Here is a 17,270-nt window from a genome sequence, read left to right as displayed (position 1 = left end):
TAGTTCTTTTCTAATTGTAAAATTTTACTCCCCAAAATTTAAAATTAAGAAACTTGTAACCCTTTTCTTTTTCTTTAAAACCCGAACCTACAAAGTTGTTTGGCCTATTTAATTTATAATATAAATGTTCATTATTATATTAATTAATTATATTTTTAATTCACACAGTTGTATGAATTTAATTTTTTTAATATTCAATTTTTATTATTTAATTTTAAGTTAAAATATTATAATATTAAAATAAATAATATAGTATTAGTGTTGTGGTAGAAAAGGAATATATGTAAATATGGGGAAAATAGGATAAAACACATAGGAAAATATATAAGTAATTGTGTGTTTTATATTTATTGTATCAAACATCCACGACAAATATCACTTTGAAATTTTAAGTGAATTGAATTAAATTCAAATACGAGATATCTCATAATAATTCATGACTAAATTATTTTAAATTTTTAAAAATCTCATAATGTCCTTAAATTCAATATTAATTACTCAATTTTGAAGATTTATTTATAAAAAAAATTAAATCATTTTGACTTGAAATTGAACCCTATTATAGTTATAATATAGTCATAATACACAGGCACTCTTCTCAAAATTTTCTGAAGCTTTTTATTTTGAAAAGTTAATTTTGCGTCTAAAGTTATTTAAATTAATTATAATTTGCTAATCGAGTTTAACTGTTAATTGACTGAGGTCTGTGATCGAGTGACCATATAGGTAACCATATACATATTTTCATTTTTCAAGTTTTAAGCCACCCAAGGACTCAAATTTATTAAGAAGAACAACCATCAAACACTCTCCTTATCCTTGTAGAACTCTTGAAATACCAGCCAAATTTGCACAAAACCAGCTCATTGGACAACCCAAAACAGAGAGGACAAAATGAAAAATGGAATGAGAAACATTAACTTAAATTAATTATGAACATTTTTTTATAACGTTAAACATTTTTTTTCTCCTTTAGATCTATATTTAAAATATTTTTTTATTAAATTTGAAACGTACCAACATAATGTATAAAATAATTTTAAATTTATTGATGGTATTTTTGGCAAATTGATACCCAAGATACTTGGCCCGACTTGACATGTGACATACCTAACGTGGGCCGACCCATAACTAGGCCTGAAGTGTTGAAATTAGCGTACTTGGCTTCGTTATTAATTTTTATTTTCAACTTTAACTATATTATTTTAAAACAAATATTTGACTATTTTAAGTAATTTTTTTTCAAATACTTTAATATAATTTAGTTTGAAATTCAGTCACAAATTAATTATTATTTAAAATTGTAATTACCTAAAGAAGAAAAGGAAAAAAAAAAAAAAAACTAATGAATTAGCCGAAAGCCTACAGTTTGCAATTCTCCATAAGACTAGGAAAAGAAAAAAATGATTAATTTCTATAATCACCAGGTATGTTTTAATATAAACTTTACAGTTGAAATAAATGTTAGAGTTATTATATACTTCAATAGCATTCAATGACTTGAAATTAGTTTTTATTATACTTTTTTTGTCAAGATTTAAAATAAACAGATATTATAGAGTTGTTACAACCTTTTGCGCAATTCACAGAGAGTAAACTCGAATGATTAGCTTGAGTAGAATTGGCATTTTCTTTTTTTACAATAACAATAAGGTTAGACGAGGGGATTTCGCATAATTAGGTGAATTACAGTGGTTTACATATAATTTATTAGTGTATATTATGGAGTGAGGAATGGGGTGTGACATAGGTGAAGAGTTTTTAGGTAATGTAAAATAAAGAGAGAGATGTCCACAATTTGTGTTGTGGTATTTTTAGGTAGGAACAAGAGTGACAGATGGAGTGGGTGAGTTTTTTTAGCTTGTTTGTTTCCTTTTTCACGGAAATGTCTAGAGCATCACACACAGGCTCTGATTATTCATCCTCGTCGCTCTCTCCCTTTCTTCTCTGCATCACCGCCCTTTCACATTTCTCAATCCCCCACGGTGGTGTTATTGAGAAAGGAGAGTTCGACCTCAACCACTAGCCACTGCAAACTTCATACACCAGGTAACCTCATCCACTTTCTTTCTTTATTTATTTCCATCGCCATCAATGTTTTTATCTGCACCGCTACCGCTTTTATTTTCATTTCAGATCGTGCTTGCCAATTTTAATTTATTCCTTTTCACTTTTCACGATTGCAAAAATTGATTGCGACATAAATATCTACCTGGTCAATTTGTCAATTTCGGCGTAGATAAATCATTTAGATCCCCTGGCATGCCCAGAAATTTCGTTTGGTTCATGGCGAATTTCGCTTGTTTAAAACGTTAATCAATCGCAACCGCGATTTATTATTGGGAGCGTGAGCTGAAGGACGTTGTTGTCGTGATTCCTAATCGTAATCGCAATTTGACGAGTTGCGCCATGGCAAATTGTGTTATGATAATTGAGATCATGCAATTTGCAATCAAAATCAATCGTTATATGATAGTTTTGTAGGGTTTCGGCAATGATAGGTGTGTTTAAAAACTGGAAGATTCAGGTGTTTGATATGACGTTTTGGATGTTTAGGTTACAAGTACAGATTCATTGAACCTTTCTGGTATTTTTATTTCTGGGTTAGATGATTGGCTTAAATAAAATCTCTCTACAACAATCAATAATGACCGTTGGTTCTTAATAGTTTAGGTATGTGTAATTTTCTTTTATTATACTTTCCAGAAGAGAATGAATGCTCTTGAACGTCGTAATGGGCTTCTTGATGCTTAGATTTACCTGTTTGTGTGTTTTGGGCCTTAGGCTCGTTGAGAATTTTCCTCAATGTCTTTTAAAAGGTAAGAAGTTTAAATAGCAATTTGAGAGTACCAATAGCAATCTCCTGAGATCTACAGGGCTTTATACAAAGATATGTGTGTTTCACCGTGTTAGCAAGGAAGATCCGACACAAAAATGGATTGGCAGATAGCTGCTTGTGTTATGCAACTTTGATGTCTAGTGTTTGAATATTGACTTTGGATATTGAATGAATAGATTATATTGAGAGTAAAATATGCACTTTGTGTGTGTTTATGGTATTCAGTGGAGATTAAATACTTCATATTAATATTATGATTATTTTAAAAAAAAATGTTTTCATATGACATTTAAAATGTTGAAGTTAGAAATTTAAATTCGATGAAGCTTCGCATTTTATTTTTCTTTGTCATTAATTTCTAGGATAGTGGATTGACAAAATATCTCCTACCTAATTTATTAAAATTAGGAAAACTAGTTAATATAGATAATAACAATAAATTTGTCCTACTTTTATAATTTTTTTTAAAAACTAGTATGTTTATACTATTTATCTCTTCTAATTAATATTGGTGTGTGTTTTATATTATTCTCTCTCCAAAATTTATTCAATTATCTTTTTTAACTATTTAAGAGTATATGTCTTTTAAAGAGTTAAAGAGTTTATAATTAATACATTTCATCCAATTAAGAGAACATATTTTAATTAAAGATATTTTAGTTTAAAAATAATTAATATATAAAATAATATAGATCGAGTCTTATATAAAGAAAAAAATAATTATTCTAAATTAAATTTTAAGAATCGGAACAAAGGAGTATTTTTTTTATGTTAAAAAACCCTCGGTTCTTAACAATTTAGATACATGTAAACTTTTTATAATTTCCAAAATCAATTAATACTTATACTGTATGGGGTTGAGGTCGCTCCTTTCCCCCTTTATCACCATGTCTTTTAGGTCTATCCCCCTATTCACACGTTGAAAGCTAATGTGACGGGCTTTTGTTTTGCCCAAATGTAATATGCATTTTAGTGCTTGATATTTTTTTTGGGCCTAAGGCCACGATAAAAATCGGAAAAAAAAACATAACCACACAAGTTGTTTTAGAAAAAGAAAAGGAAAAAGGGAATTCGAAAATCATCTCATTTCAAGAACCTTTTTTGTATTAAACATGTAGCTTAAATTTTCATCAATTTAACATGTGGATTAATTTTTAATCAATTGCGTATAAATTTACAATTAGATAGATCAATTTAATTTTTTAATAATAATAGTAACAGTCACGATGATAATATTAAACACTATATAACAACAAAGTTTAGTAGACATACGTTTTCAATGTAAATGTTACTGTTAAATAATTAGAAATCATATTTATTATCACGTTTAAGGTAGTTAATATTAAAAATGATAATTAGATGATTGTCTAAAAAATGTTTACATATCCATAATAATACTACATCAATAATTTTATATTTTTTATTATGATATTTTTTTGAGTTAAATATATTTTTAATTCTTGTAAATCGAATAATGTTCTTTTTTAGTAACGTCTTTATATATAGTCCTTAATTCCGTAAAAGAAATAAATTATGTGCTTGTAATGTAAAAAAATGTTTACACCGTTCTTATTTGTCGACTCTGAACTTTTTAAGTCTCACAATGTATTGAAATTAAACTCTTTTCATAAATATTACTTGATGTGTAAAGTTGTTTTGTGTTTAATTAAATATTTTTTAGTTTGAATCTTGAATATACAATTTTTTTTTAAATAGGTAGAACTTTTGTTATTTCTAAAATCCTATAAATGATACTTATGATATAGAAAAAAGAAAATTCTTTACAAAAATGAATGACTAAAAACTTTTAAAAAAAATAACTTTACCAAAAAAAAAAGATTAATGACTAAAAGGAGAATTTTTTTTTTTTGAAAGGGTACAGGTATAGTTTTTTATATTTTATATTTTTAATAATTTATTTAAATAATATTTATGATATTTAATTTTTTTAATTTTTTAATTAATTAGTCATTTTATTTTTATTTTATATATTCTAATTTATTTGTAATAATATTATTATATATTTAAATAGTTTAATTTTAATAATTTTTTAAGTATATTTTTATCTTTTCACTTAAATTTTTTGAATTTATATATTTTAATTTTAATAATTTTTTAAGTATAGTTTTTGTCTTAAATTTTTGAATTTCTATATTGTAATTTTAATAATTTTTTAGTTTTACTATTTATTAATTTTTTTCTTTTTTTAAGTATATTTTTATCTTTTCACTTAAATTTTTTGAATTTATATATTTTAATTTTAATAATTTTTTAAGTATAATTTTTGTCTTAAATTTTTTAATTTCTATATTGTAATTTTAATAATTTTTTAGTTTTATTATTTATTAATTTTTTTCTTTTTTTAATATTTTATAATATTATTGAAATCTTATCATTTTAATCTCTATAATCTTATCTTACTTTTTATTTTATAAGTATAATTTGGATTATTCATTTTATAATTAAATTAATTTTTTTAAAATTTTTTATGAGTTTACATAGAAAAATATATTGAAATCCCTCGATCTTTGAGAGAATCATAGCAATTCTTTTTATATAAACGAGAACCATATATGACATTTATCCAAACCCACGTGGAATCTACGACATTTTATCCAAACCTACGTGGAATCGCTTATCTTAATTATACAATAAAAGGAAATAGCAGAATTAAATAACGGTTTAAAATTCATGTACATATTAAATCCAAATACATTTGTTATTTGGTTTTGTTCAGCATATCTTGTCTGACGTTGGAATTGGATAAAATCATGATCTAAACCATCAAAATTAAGATCCATATCTTTCTCACATGCCCTTTTTCCGTGACAGTATTCTGCGAAGAACCAGATTTCTCATTATTCATGACTTGGTTTTATATCTGTTTATGCAGCAGAGAAGCATAAAGTGATGGCTAACATGGACAGTAGTTGTTGTAAATCTCTCGAGAATACTAAGAAATTCACTCCGGTACCGCCACTTCTGCCCCATTCAGCATCAACCAGTTGTTCTTGTGAATATGTGGCGCCGAATAATTCAATACCAAGATGGCGCAGCAACAATGTCTCATCAACCGGAACAGATTTGTGGGAGCGTCTTTTTGATCAAGGGTATAAAGCAGATGTTTGCATTAATACTGATAACGGTGGCGTTGTTTATGCTCATTCTAACATTCTTGTAAGTTCATTCATTCTACTTCATTAGGAATTTGCCTTACGGTCGTATCGTATATGACATGGTAAATGATCAAAATCCTATTGAATGTTTTTTTGCAAATATTATTTACACGTTTATAAATTAAACTCGTAATGAATTCCGGGTCTCTGGAATGCAATTGTTGTATGATCTGCATCAATCATCATAATCATAGAATCCCAGTATTCTGTCATCAAATTGTTACAAAAAACGTGAATATTTATGGATTTTTACGTTATCTTTTGTAGATACCACTGATTTCATTCTATATGGACAGGGCATGACTTCTCCCGTATTGAAAGGCATGCTGAAGCAAACAAAACGTCATGGTCGATGGCGAACAATCTCAATCATTGGGGTTCCACATGATGCTGTTCGAGTTTTTATTCGATTCTTGTACACTTCCAGGTACGTTTGATCCCACCTCTATGAACCTCAATTATCAAAATGTGTAGAAATCATTAACTGAATAACAGCACAAATGTTTTGGGGTGGCGCAAGGATTGATAATATTCTCTTGAATTATGTTTCCTCGACTTTAAAATTGTTTGATTGGTCTATATCAAATCATTCTGGTCAATTGCTGGCTAATGTTTGTCGCTCTTAAAATTTTAAAGTAAGTTATACTTAAACTCTTAGAAGTTTTGTGAAATTGTATAAACTCATTACTTTTTCTATCCTTACAATGACCCCCTCTTAATTGTTTGAAAAATATTACGTTAACACTCCTTAAACATTGCATTAACTCTTCTTAATTATTTTTTAAAAAATACATTATTTAAAAATATTACTTTAACCATTAAAATATACAGAATTGTCAGTATAATTTATTCAAAATTTTGCAGTCTAGAATCTAGATTCGTCTTAGTCCTACATTATCTATATTGATATGTATGCATTTGTTCCTAATTTGTTTCATAGTTATGAGAAAGAAGAAATGGATGAATTCGTGCTACATTTGCTGGTGTTGTCACATGTATACGTGGTCCCTCACTTGAAAAGTGAATGTGAACAGAAGCTAGAATTGGGTTTACTCACCATAGATAATTTGGTTGATGTATTTCAACTTGCCTTACTGTGTGATGCTCCAAGGCTCAGCCTCATTTGTCACCGCATGGTGCTAAAAAACTTCAAAGCTGTTTCGGCATCAGAAGGATGGAAGTCAATGAAGCTGAGCCACCCGGTTCTAGAAAAGGAAATTCTGGAGTCAGTGATTGATGAGGAACATGTAAGACACTCTCATTTTCTCTCCATTTTTCATTTTCCTTCCACCATGGAAACTTCATTAGTCCTTTGTCTAATTGATTTTACATGAATTGATTATCCAGATTAAAAAAGAGAGGATTAGAAAAATGAAGGAAAGAGAGATCTATCTACAATTGTACGAGGCCATGGAAGCTCTTGTTCACATTTGTAGAGATGGTTGTCGAACTATTGGTCCTCATGATAAAGACTTCAAAGCAAACCAACCGTGTAAGTATGCTGCATGCAAGGGGCTAGAATTGCTTGTTCGTCATTTTGCTGGGTGCAAGTTGAGGGTCCCTGGAGGTTGTGTTCATTGCAAGAGAATGTGGCAATTATTGGAGCTGCACTCTCGACTATGTGCTGATCCAGATTACTGTAGAGTTCCTTTGTGCAGGTAATTAATAGTGGTTGAGCGATACTCTCTTTTATAATACTTTATCAATTATTGACTGAAATTGTTTAGAAGTAAAAAAATTTGTGAGTCTAACGTCTCATTTTCCATCTAGTTTTGTGATTTCAACTAATAATAAGGAGAGTATTACTTACATTTCTTATAATAGTTTGTATTGTCCAAGTGAGATTTCACTTGATGCATCTCAGTATCCACATGCAATGTAACACACCCTTTTATTTCAGGAACTTTAAGCAGCGAATATCAACACAAAGCAAGAAAGACGAAATTAGATGGAAAATATTGGTTGAGAAGATCTTGAGAACAAGAGGAATTGGGATAGCATCCTGCTTTCTGCCGCAATAATTAATGGTTTGTGGTGGGGATATAGAGTCATGGATCACAACAGTTGATCTAAGACTAAAACCAGGTTTTAATTGTATATTGTACGAAATATGTAATGTTAGTAAGGAGTGGACCTCTAAAGACCAAGTGTTTCTCCTCTATACCTCAATAATTTAAAAAAAAAAAAAAAAAAAAACTTGCATGTATTAAATTGGCAAACATTATCTCTCAACTTGAGTTTTCTGTATTTACAAGAGTTAAAATTTAAATTCTTATTATTTGGTTAAGTAACGTGAATTCTTTACCGGTCGCACCAACACAAGTTGTTAAATATATATATATGTGTGTATATGTGTGTGTGAAGTAGAAGAATATTTTTTTTAATATTATTTTTTGTTTTATTTCTTTATTCTTTTAACTATGAAAATATTTAAGTTTTTTTGACTAAAGATTTTGTCATTAATTTATGGTTTATATTTATTGATAGATAATGAGAAAGTATACCAAATTATTTTAGTAGTACAAGTGAAAATTGACATCACAAGGAATTGGGATTCAATTATCAATTAATAAATTTATCTTTATTTGAGCTAAACATTCAAAAAAATAAAAATAAAATATGGAATTAATTAAAAGTATGATCTAAAAATCAAATAAAAGCTAAAATAACTAAAGAATTATAAAGAGTGGAAGACTATTAATTCTAATTCTAAGTTTGTAACCATAACTTTGTAAGTAAATACAAAAGAGTGAAAGATTATTATTGTTGTAGTATTTATAATATTTAATTATATTATTTTATAACATATTACATATTAATGTTAATTTAGATTATTTCAATTATTAGTTTAATGGGATAGTCTATAAGCCTATAGGTTAGCCCAATCTAAGTTTATTTTGTTTGTTGGACTAAGCAAATTAAGGTAAAAATGTTTGATTTTATTTAAATCATCATTTTTAATGTTTAGTTTGACTTTATTTTTAGATTGGTCAAATCTTATAACTAAATTGACAACTCTAAAAATAAGTAATCAATAAGATAATAAAAAAGAAGGAACTTAAATTAATTATAAAAAAACAAGTCTAGGCTACAAAGTTGGATTGAAATTCCTCATCTCTTAACTACAAGATCACTTGATAAGAAAGATAAAAGAGAAAAATAAATCTACATAAACTCATAAATTAATAAATTCAACATAGATTTCTCAAACATTAAAGTTCATGTTTGATAAGACATTTAAAAAGTTTATAGTTTTTTTTACTAATTTATAAGTTAATTTAGCAAAAGTAAACATAATTATTTGAGTTTATTTAGAAAATTTATGAATTATTTTCATAAGCTAATCGATGTATTTTATGGTTTATAGAGTTTTATCTTTCGTTTTTTTTTTTAAATATTTGAGGGAAATTAATTTTAGAAAAAGAAAGAAGAATAAAGGAGTATTTAAAAAATCGTTTAGGAAAACAATTTTTTTTTTCAAGAAACCAACAAACTTAAGATAATTATTTTTAAAATAAATTATTCGAACGTTATGATAGTAGACTCATTTTAACTAATTAATACTTTTTTTTAATATGAATGTAGTTTACGTAATATCTCAAAATTAATAATTAAAAATTAGTTTATATTTATAAAATATAATTTTTACAAATAAAATATTATTTTAATACATAAAAAATTAAACTTAAGAGCATGTGACGACAAATATTACCACCGCTAATTAAAAAGCTTGGTTTTAATGCCTATAACAAACTCTTGTAATTAAAAGGGCGTGGGGGTTGATCATGCATTTTAAAGGAAATCTGAGAACGATTCAGTCGGTGGTCGTGGTCGAAGATGCAGACAAGATTTTATTTGGTCGTTTTAGTCCTCTTTATTTGGACCTTTGTCGTTGCGCTGCTACCCACCTCTTTCAAGCATTTAAATGGTACCTACCTCTTCCTATTCGCATTTCTCTATCAAAATATATAATAAGCTCGTAATAAATTATCAGCTAGAAAATTGTTGTCCTTTTTTTTACCTCAAAATGATATATTCTTCGCGTACACTTGTACATTGTTCTAAGACCCTGTCCCTGAGGCATGCTTTTCAGGTATTATCTACATGGGGCCAAGTTTGAACCTGCTTTATGAGAATTTACTACAGGTTAAATTAGATAATTAATGATCGACTAAATTTTTTTGTACAATTATGAGTGTCTGACTGTATTTAAATACAGCAATTTATATGATGGTGGGTCATTAAAGACAATGGAAGATTGGTTTAAACTTCAAAACTTATCAACATACTATTATTGCAATGCCTCCTTACTTAGTTTATAAATTGCCAGAATTTTATGAAAAAAAAAATCTCGTATAAATACTTGCAATTTAAAAATCACATGCATCTTTCGTTGCAGGAAGTTGAGGAATACTTGAGTGTGCATACAAAGAAATAAAAATAGAAATGCGACACCAAGTATTTAAATTAACCGGTATGAAATTGTTTTAATTTAATTAAAGTTTCAAGTTTGACTTTAGATATATAACTGTATCAAATATTTTAAAAAAAAGTTTTATTACCTATAATGATTCTACCGATTTATATAAAATTGTCTTATATAAAAGATATTTGTAATGAAATCTTAATTTGTAGCCAAAGAGAAATGGAAAATTTTTCTATTGTTAAACTAGTGTGGGTAAAAATTTAAATTTATCATTTACTCCAATAGGGGTGAATATAGGTCAAATTGACCAAGTTCATCTTTGCCCTTTTTTTTTTTTTTATCAAATCATTTTTTAAAATTTAAATTTAGTCCGCCTAATGTCCGAAATAATATATATTTTAATTGGATCATTTTTATCTAACTAATCCAACTTTGATATACTATGTTAATTTTAATATTATGTATAACTAAATTATAAATTAAAAGAAATATAAATTTTAAATTAAGTTACTTTTTATAATATTTTAAAACAAATAATTTCATTATAAATATAATGTTATAAAACATTAATAACTAAATAAATTTTATTATTAATACATAATAATTTAATAAAATTTATACTTTTTAAATGAATATTATATTATATATTAAATCGAATTGTACGATCCAAAACTTGACTTGAACCATCCTAAAAATACACTAAATTTAATTTTAAAATCCAAATCAACCTTAAGTTGAGCTGAATTAGTAGATGAGGTTCGATTATGCTCACCCCTACACTGCAACATTCATTTCCTTTCCCTTGGGTTCTAGGGCTGCTTCAAACATTGAATAAGTTGAAGATTAATTATGGAATGATGGTATAAATCTGAAAATGTTAGGCACACAAAGGAATTCCTGCAAAACTGCTATTTATTATTGATGATTGATTTAAAAAATACATATATAAACTTCTCAAGTAAAATCAAAACGTTCTACAATATGACAAATGTGTGGAACTCTGACCTAATAAAACCTATTTTGGCTGTAGAATATGTATTGGAGATGAAGAAACAAAATGATGCACACCCCTCCCCCCCCCCCCCCCCCCCCCCCCCTCCTCTCCCAACCAAATTTAAAATTTTGCTTATTCTTCTCCAAAAGAAGTAGGATAAGGATGCAGTGAATCTTTGCAACCCATTTCTGTATACTGGGAAATCCGTTCAACTGCGAGTTCACTTTTTTATCCCCGTCCCCACTATGCATTTGAAGTGTTTGATGTTCAGTCTCAGGGAAGGCTTTCTTTCACCATTACTAGTGAAATGGCATTAAACCCAATGAATCCAATCCTGGAGTGCTGGCTATCAACTAAATTTTGCAACAACATTCATTTACTTTCCCTGTTATTCTGAAAGACTAAGGTTTTGTTTTGTATTCACAGTACTAGGGGGATGAACTTTCCTCATCTGAGCTTCTATCCTGCTTTGGATTGTACCTGTTGAGAACAGGTAAAGTTGCATTTTGAGCTAGTCGGAAGGATCTACCTGAACCACCAACAATTCTATCATGCATCTTTTCCACTTCTTTGCACACTAGATCAAGAATATTCAAAAAGTCTCTTACAATCATGAAAATTCTTAGAGGGTGGGCTTCTTCCTTTGCTACATTCCCATGAAAGTATTCTGTAACTTCTTTCACAAGAAACAAGGCTTTTCTCTCATCCTCTTTGATCCTTACAATTTCATCTTCAGCATATTTCAGAAATAACTTTGTGGAGTTAAAGAAATTGCCTTGCATATCTGGCTTCTCATATTGCAAAACCAATCGCACCTTATCAAGCCCTGTTTCAAGCTTTGAAAGATAGCTGCTCAAGACATCTGAATCCATTCCTGCTGCTTTTTTTACATTACTAAGATCTTTACTGAGTCCTGCCACAACCTGCAACCCTTGCTTCTTAAACTCATCCTCATTAAATTTGGAATCCATTTTCACATTGTCATTTGCAGACTCTGCTCCTGCACCCTCAGATCTAATGATCTCTTGGACCACAAAGTGGAGCAATGTGGTCTTTCCGTCTGTTCCCTTTATATCCACAAGTTTTAGGAGTGTATCCAGTTTGAAAGCTTTGGCGTCCCCTCGATTAGTGCCGACATTCATTCGGTTTCCTGTCCTTAGAACAGCTTCAAGGAGTTTGAGGAATAATCGGCTGTTCCTTAATTCCTCACTTGCAGCCTGACACATAAACAAATGATTGGTTAGTTTCCTATAAGAGATCAAGAAATCAAATATAAGAAGAGATTTGTACAAAAATAGAAAACAAAGATAAGAGATTGAATCATTGAAATAAGCTAGATAGACCTCCATGGTTTGAAAAGACTTCCTAAGGTAGTTAATTTCTGAATCAAAGTTGGCTCGGTATAGCATAGCTTCAACTCTTTTAAAGGCAAAAGGAATATCAAGCACCGCTTTAAGAAATCTTTCCGCAGATCCAAGTTTTGAGAGGTCACCATCATAGTTTTTAAGTTTTATCTCTTCCTCTTTAGTAGGAGCCATCTTTACTAGGGTTTCCAATAACTCAGTGCCCAAACCTTCAGGATTCCCTGTTTCATCCAAAAATAATACCACCAATTAGCAAAGTGGAAATACAGGATGTAGATAAGCAATTGGTTCAAGGTAAAAGAAAAACTAAAAAAAAAAAAAAATAGACATGTCAAGGACATAACCTGTGACATTATTTTATGTAAATATATAATCAGATATTTAACATATTTATTACTGATTCAGTAGATTAATATAAACCAGAAACATTGGGGTCTTGTAATTTCGAACAATAACAACAACAATAATCTTATCCTACTTGGTGAGATTGACTACATGAATCACAGGTCACCATTGAATTTGGTTAAAAACCAAATTCTCAAGGGTATAACATTTATTCATTATAACATCCATTTTCATAATTTCCTCTAATATCCTTCTTGGTTTCCTTCTACTCCTTTTTAGAGGGCTAAAATCCAAGCAACTTACTCTCACTGGTGCCCCTAGTGACATTTGCTTGTGTCCAAATCACCTTAAAGCTCTAGTTTAGAATTAACTTCTTCCCTTTTTTCCTCAATCAAAATATATCATCTGCAAAAGCATGCATTTAGGGATAATGTTTGTATGACCCAAATAAACACATCCAAAACAAGTAAGGACTCGTGGTTTAGCTTTGATGCAAACTTATCCTTGTAGGAAATCCTTAGTCTCACCTTCAAGAATTCTCACACTAATAGTTAGAGTCTAAATACAAGCCAGTTGAACACATTTCTTTTCCACAAAGTATTCCACAACACTTGTTTTGTTCTTTTGGCACTCAATCATATGTCTTTTCCATAAATAATAATCATATGAAAGTCTCTTCCTTTACTTCGATAACTTACCATCAATACTCGTAAAATATTAACACAATGAAGAAATAAAACTAGCTTTATGTTAAACTTGAATGCAAAAAATAATCACCAGCTTTTATTATGAAAGAAACTCTTTAAGAAATTAACGCCTTACAATTATTTGTTGCATTTGAGGTGGATTTATAAAAGCATTGTGACTCCTCTATTAAGAATATGAATATGAAAAATGCGTGACATTTAAAATTTTGACACCAATATACTTGTTGATGGTTTCTAGGAAAAATGAGCCATTAAAGGAATGTAAACAGAGAGTTACCACTTACTAATTTACCCAGTTGATATCAAGTATCAAGGAATTAGATATCGTTATTTCTATTTGTAAAAGAAAGATCCAGAGACAAAGATAAAGATTAAAAAGAAATGCGATTCACTTAATGAGAAGGACAATCTATCTTTTCAATTGGAAGCAAGAATAATATGATGATCTGGCTGAATCATTTGTGAACCCCAAAACAAGGGTACTATTTGCTTTTAGGGAGACATGACAGTTACAGTCCAAAACCACGAAACTAGGTAGTTAAATTAAAGAATTGCAACAGTGATAGGCTGATTGGCTATGATGGCCATGGCAGAACTGAGTTTATTGAGTTTGTGAATAGAAGATCTTTCTCAGCCGGGAGTGGAGGAATAAGTGGTGCGATCCCACCATGGTGGATGTTCAATTATTGTTTTATACTTCTAAAGGATGTTTTATGACCGGAGTATTATAATTTATTGGTAGGATTTTATTTTTCTCACATTTTGAAGTTCACAGTTCCTGAATACCTAATTTCATTGCTTAACATAATAATACACATGGCATGATGCTGCTTAAACATGTTCATACTCGATTTCAGATGCAATGATGATGACTTGAAGAAGAAGCTCTTGCACCACACATTATATTTCTTGTATGATTCATTCTCTTTACATTGGCATAAACAGTTATGGGTAAGCTTTATGCCCCCACTCCATGTTTCCCGGTATGATAAACAGACTTTGAACCTATTAACACATCTTTGAAACATTTTTTTTTTTGTAGGTAATATTAAAATCTATCCAGACAAATACTGCATGCTTTAGCAGGTGTATTACATATGAATTCAAGAATCAACACTATAGATCAGACCAGAAATACTTAACAGAACCATGAATACCCAAATCAGAGATCTGTGGAGCAAGTGTATAAATTCCAACTACTAACCAAAAATTGTCAAGAATAAACAAAAAAGAAAGCAATTTACCATCTAAAAGCGCTTCCGACACCTCATCTCTAGTCACATTCAAAGCCCTGAGCAGTATAGCTATGTTCTGTGACTTCTTCGGGTCTAACACCCTATTCTCCTGATCAACGGACGGAAGAACTGATTTTCTAGCAGTTTCTTTCTTCGGGGCAGAATTCACGGCTTTGCAGCCAAACAACGATTCCATCATGTCCTCATTCAACCTATTAAATAAAACACCATACCACATAAACAAACATTAGTTTACAGTTGTGCAACTTCGGAACTTCCTCAAAACTACACGAGTTACTTAAGTTAACTGATTCGACTCACTGAAAGGAGCTTGATTTTATCTGGTCCCACACAGTAGCACGGTCTGAGGTCGCACGCACTTTATCCCAATGCAGAGCCTTTAACTTGGGTTTTGCTCCTTCCGCTTCATTGGCTTCAAGCCTCTCGGAAAAGCTCACACTTTGAGCAACCTCTGAACTTTTCGACCCATTGCTCTGAACCGGCGACAAAGACTGCCTCTTTACGGATGCAGAATTAGAGGAACCACTAACCGCCGGTGACCCAGGTTTCCGCAGCGGCGGAGGAGGCGGAGGAGGAGTAGGGATAAGTGAAGGCCTAGACACTTGCGGAGCAGTGTCGGTTGTTGACTGAAGTTGCTTCAAATTCGGAGGTGCGGGAGGCGCCGAGAATTTCGGCTTTCGGAAATGCTGAGGTGGCGGAGACGGTGGCGTAGGCCGAGGCTGAGGCTGAGGCTGAGGCTGCTTTATCGACGGAATCATGACGTGTCTAATCTCCGGCGACGGAGCCGAAAAACGTGACTTTGGCGAAGTTCTCTTGGAGAACGGAACGACCGGTGTGGGACTTCCGTTGACGAGAGAGCTCTGACGCGAGGCAGGCGTGAAGTAACCATCGACCGACGAGTTCTGCGGCGAGTGAAACGCCGTCGTCTCCTCGTCGTCGGAGGACTCTTCGGAGGAGACCGCCGGCGGGTAGTTCCCGTCGGGAGGCTTACTCAACGGCGGCATTGGCTGCAACTCGGGACTCGGCCTATAGCGATCGGATGGCTTCAGCTTCCGGTACGGCGATCGGTTGGCTTTATTATTTTCTCGCGAGTCGCTGAACGCGGTCGAGGCGCGCGTGGGTTCCACCGTCCCAATGTAGAGAAAACTCGACGGTGGTGCCGCTGCGTTTGCGTTTGCGTTTGCGTCCTCGCTATTCCTGTTTGGGTTATTGTTATTGTTATTGCTATTCCCAGTCGCTCCAACCAGCTTCTGCGTCTCCGCCGGGTGTTTGGCTCTGTGTTTGTATAAGAAAAACGCCAGCGCTGAGAGCATTCCCAGCGTCACGATTCCCACGGAGATCGCGATTGCTACGTTTTTTGTTCCTTTCGACGGCTGCGTGGCCGTTGGGTTGGCGATTGTGCTGTTTGAACTCGACGCCGATGCCTGGTTCTGGTTCTGGTTCTGATCCGGCGGTGGCCCCCCCGGGTACTCGTGGAAGAAGGGGATGTTGTCGGGGGTAGGAGGGGTCTCCGCCGGCGGAGGAGGCGGAGACAGGGCTGCTGGCGGTGGCGCTGAACTCGCCGGGAATAATGGCTGGTGCAGGATTCTTCTTGCGCCGGATTCATTGACTTGTTTTGCAGCGTTGACTGGGATGGATAGGGAGAGTGTAACGATGACGATGTAGATGTAGAAGCTCAAGTTAGGAGCTTTCATGGTGAATTGTGGTTTTGTTTCAGCCAATTCATGTCGCGAATTCCTGTCCTCGAAATAAGAGAGAGAAAGAGTGTCTGAGACTGAGACTGAGAGAGAGAGAAAAAAAGGAAACTTCTTTCGGCTGTAATGTAAGATCTGGATGCTACAAAGCTTCCGTCAGCACTCAGCAGTAGCCGCACTTCTCATTTTACACTTTTTTTATAAATAAATATTATGCAATTTTCTTCTTTCTAAAGTTTACTAATTTACAGTCTAATAAATGAACCCCCAATGTACACGGAGAGAATATAGCAGTGGGAATGAAACGTGGCACTCTTGTGCGCGCTTTTCAAATAAATAAAGATAAATGTAGTGGATAAATATATAATTATGAGGAAGATGATGGTTATCAAGTGGTAATATTAAAAAATAGAGTACGTTTGCGAGTAACGAGGGCAAGGCACAAATTCGACCTTGCTGTCCTTCCTCC

At 31.7% G+C, this 17,270-nt stretch overlaps 2 protein-coding genes across 3 annotated transcripts; one reads left to right on the top strand and one right to left on the bottom strand.

The window, feature by feature from the left end:
* Positions 1–1,796: 1,796 nt before the first annotated feature.
* On the top strand, positions 1,797–8,302 carry BT4 (BTB and TAZ domain protein 4). 2 transcript variants are annotated; one of them, XM_020374836.3, is made up of 6 exons: positions 1,797–2,049; positions 5,736–6,016; positions 6,312–6,442; positions 6,956–7,262; positions 7,363–7,673; positions 7,916–8,302. In XM_020374836.3, exons 2-6 carry the CDS (start codon positions 5,750–5,752, stop codon positions 8,034–8,036), a joined length of 1,137 nt encoding a protein of 378 aa, XP_020230425.1. In that variant the 5' UTR covers positions 1,797–2,049; positions 5,736–5,749; the 3' UTR covers positions 8,037–8,302. The 2 variants fall into 2 exon arrangements, with proteins under 2 accessions (XP_020230425.1, XP_020230426.1); XM_020374837.3 differs by having other exon boundaries at positions 1,799–2,049; positions 5,733–6,016.
* Positions 8,303–11,335: 3,033 nt separating this feature from the next.
* Positions 11,336–16,991, bottom strand: FH6 (formin homolog 6). Its single transcript, XM_083067168.1, has 4 exons — positions 15,408–16,991; positions 15,096–15,298; positions 12,779–13,020; positions 11,336–12,652 (listed from the first exon to the last, which is right to left on the bottom strand). Exons 1-4 carry the CDS (start codon positions 16,799–16,801, stop codon positions 11,864–11,866), a joined length of 2,628 nt encoding a protein of 875 aa, XP_082923294.1. The 5' UTR covers positions 16,802–16,991; the 3' UTR covers positions 11,336–11,863.
* Positions 16,992–17,270: the final 279 nt, after the last annotated feature.

This window comes from Cajanus cajan, chromosome 11 (assembly GCF_000230855.2).
Source record: "Cajanus cajan strain Asha chromosome 11, NIPB_CcT2T_4, whole genome shotgun sequence".
In the NCBI taxonomy this organism is placed as follows: Eukaryota; Viridiplantae; Streptophyta; class Magnoliopsida; order Fabales; family Fabaceae; genus Cajanus; species Cajanus cajan.
This window is presented reverse-complemented; position numbering and strand designations above follow the sequence as displayed.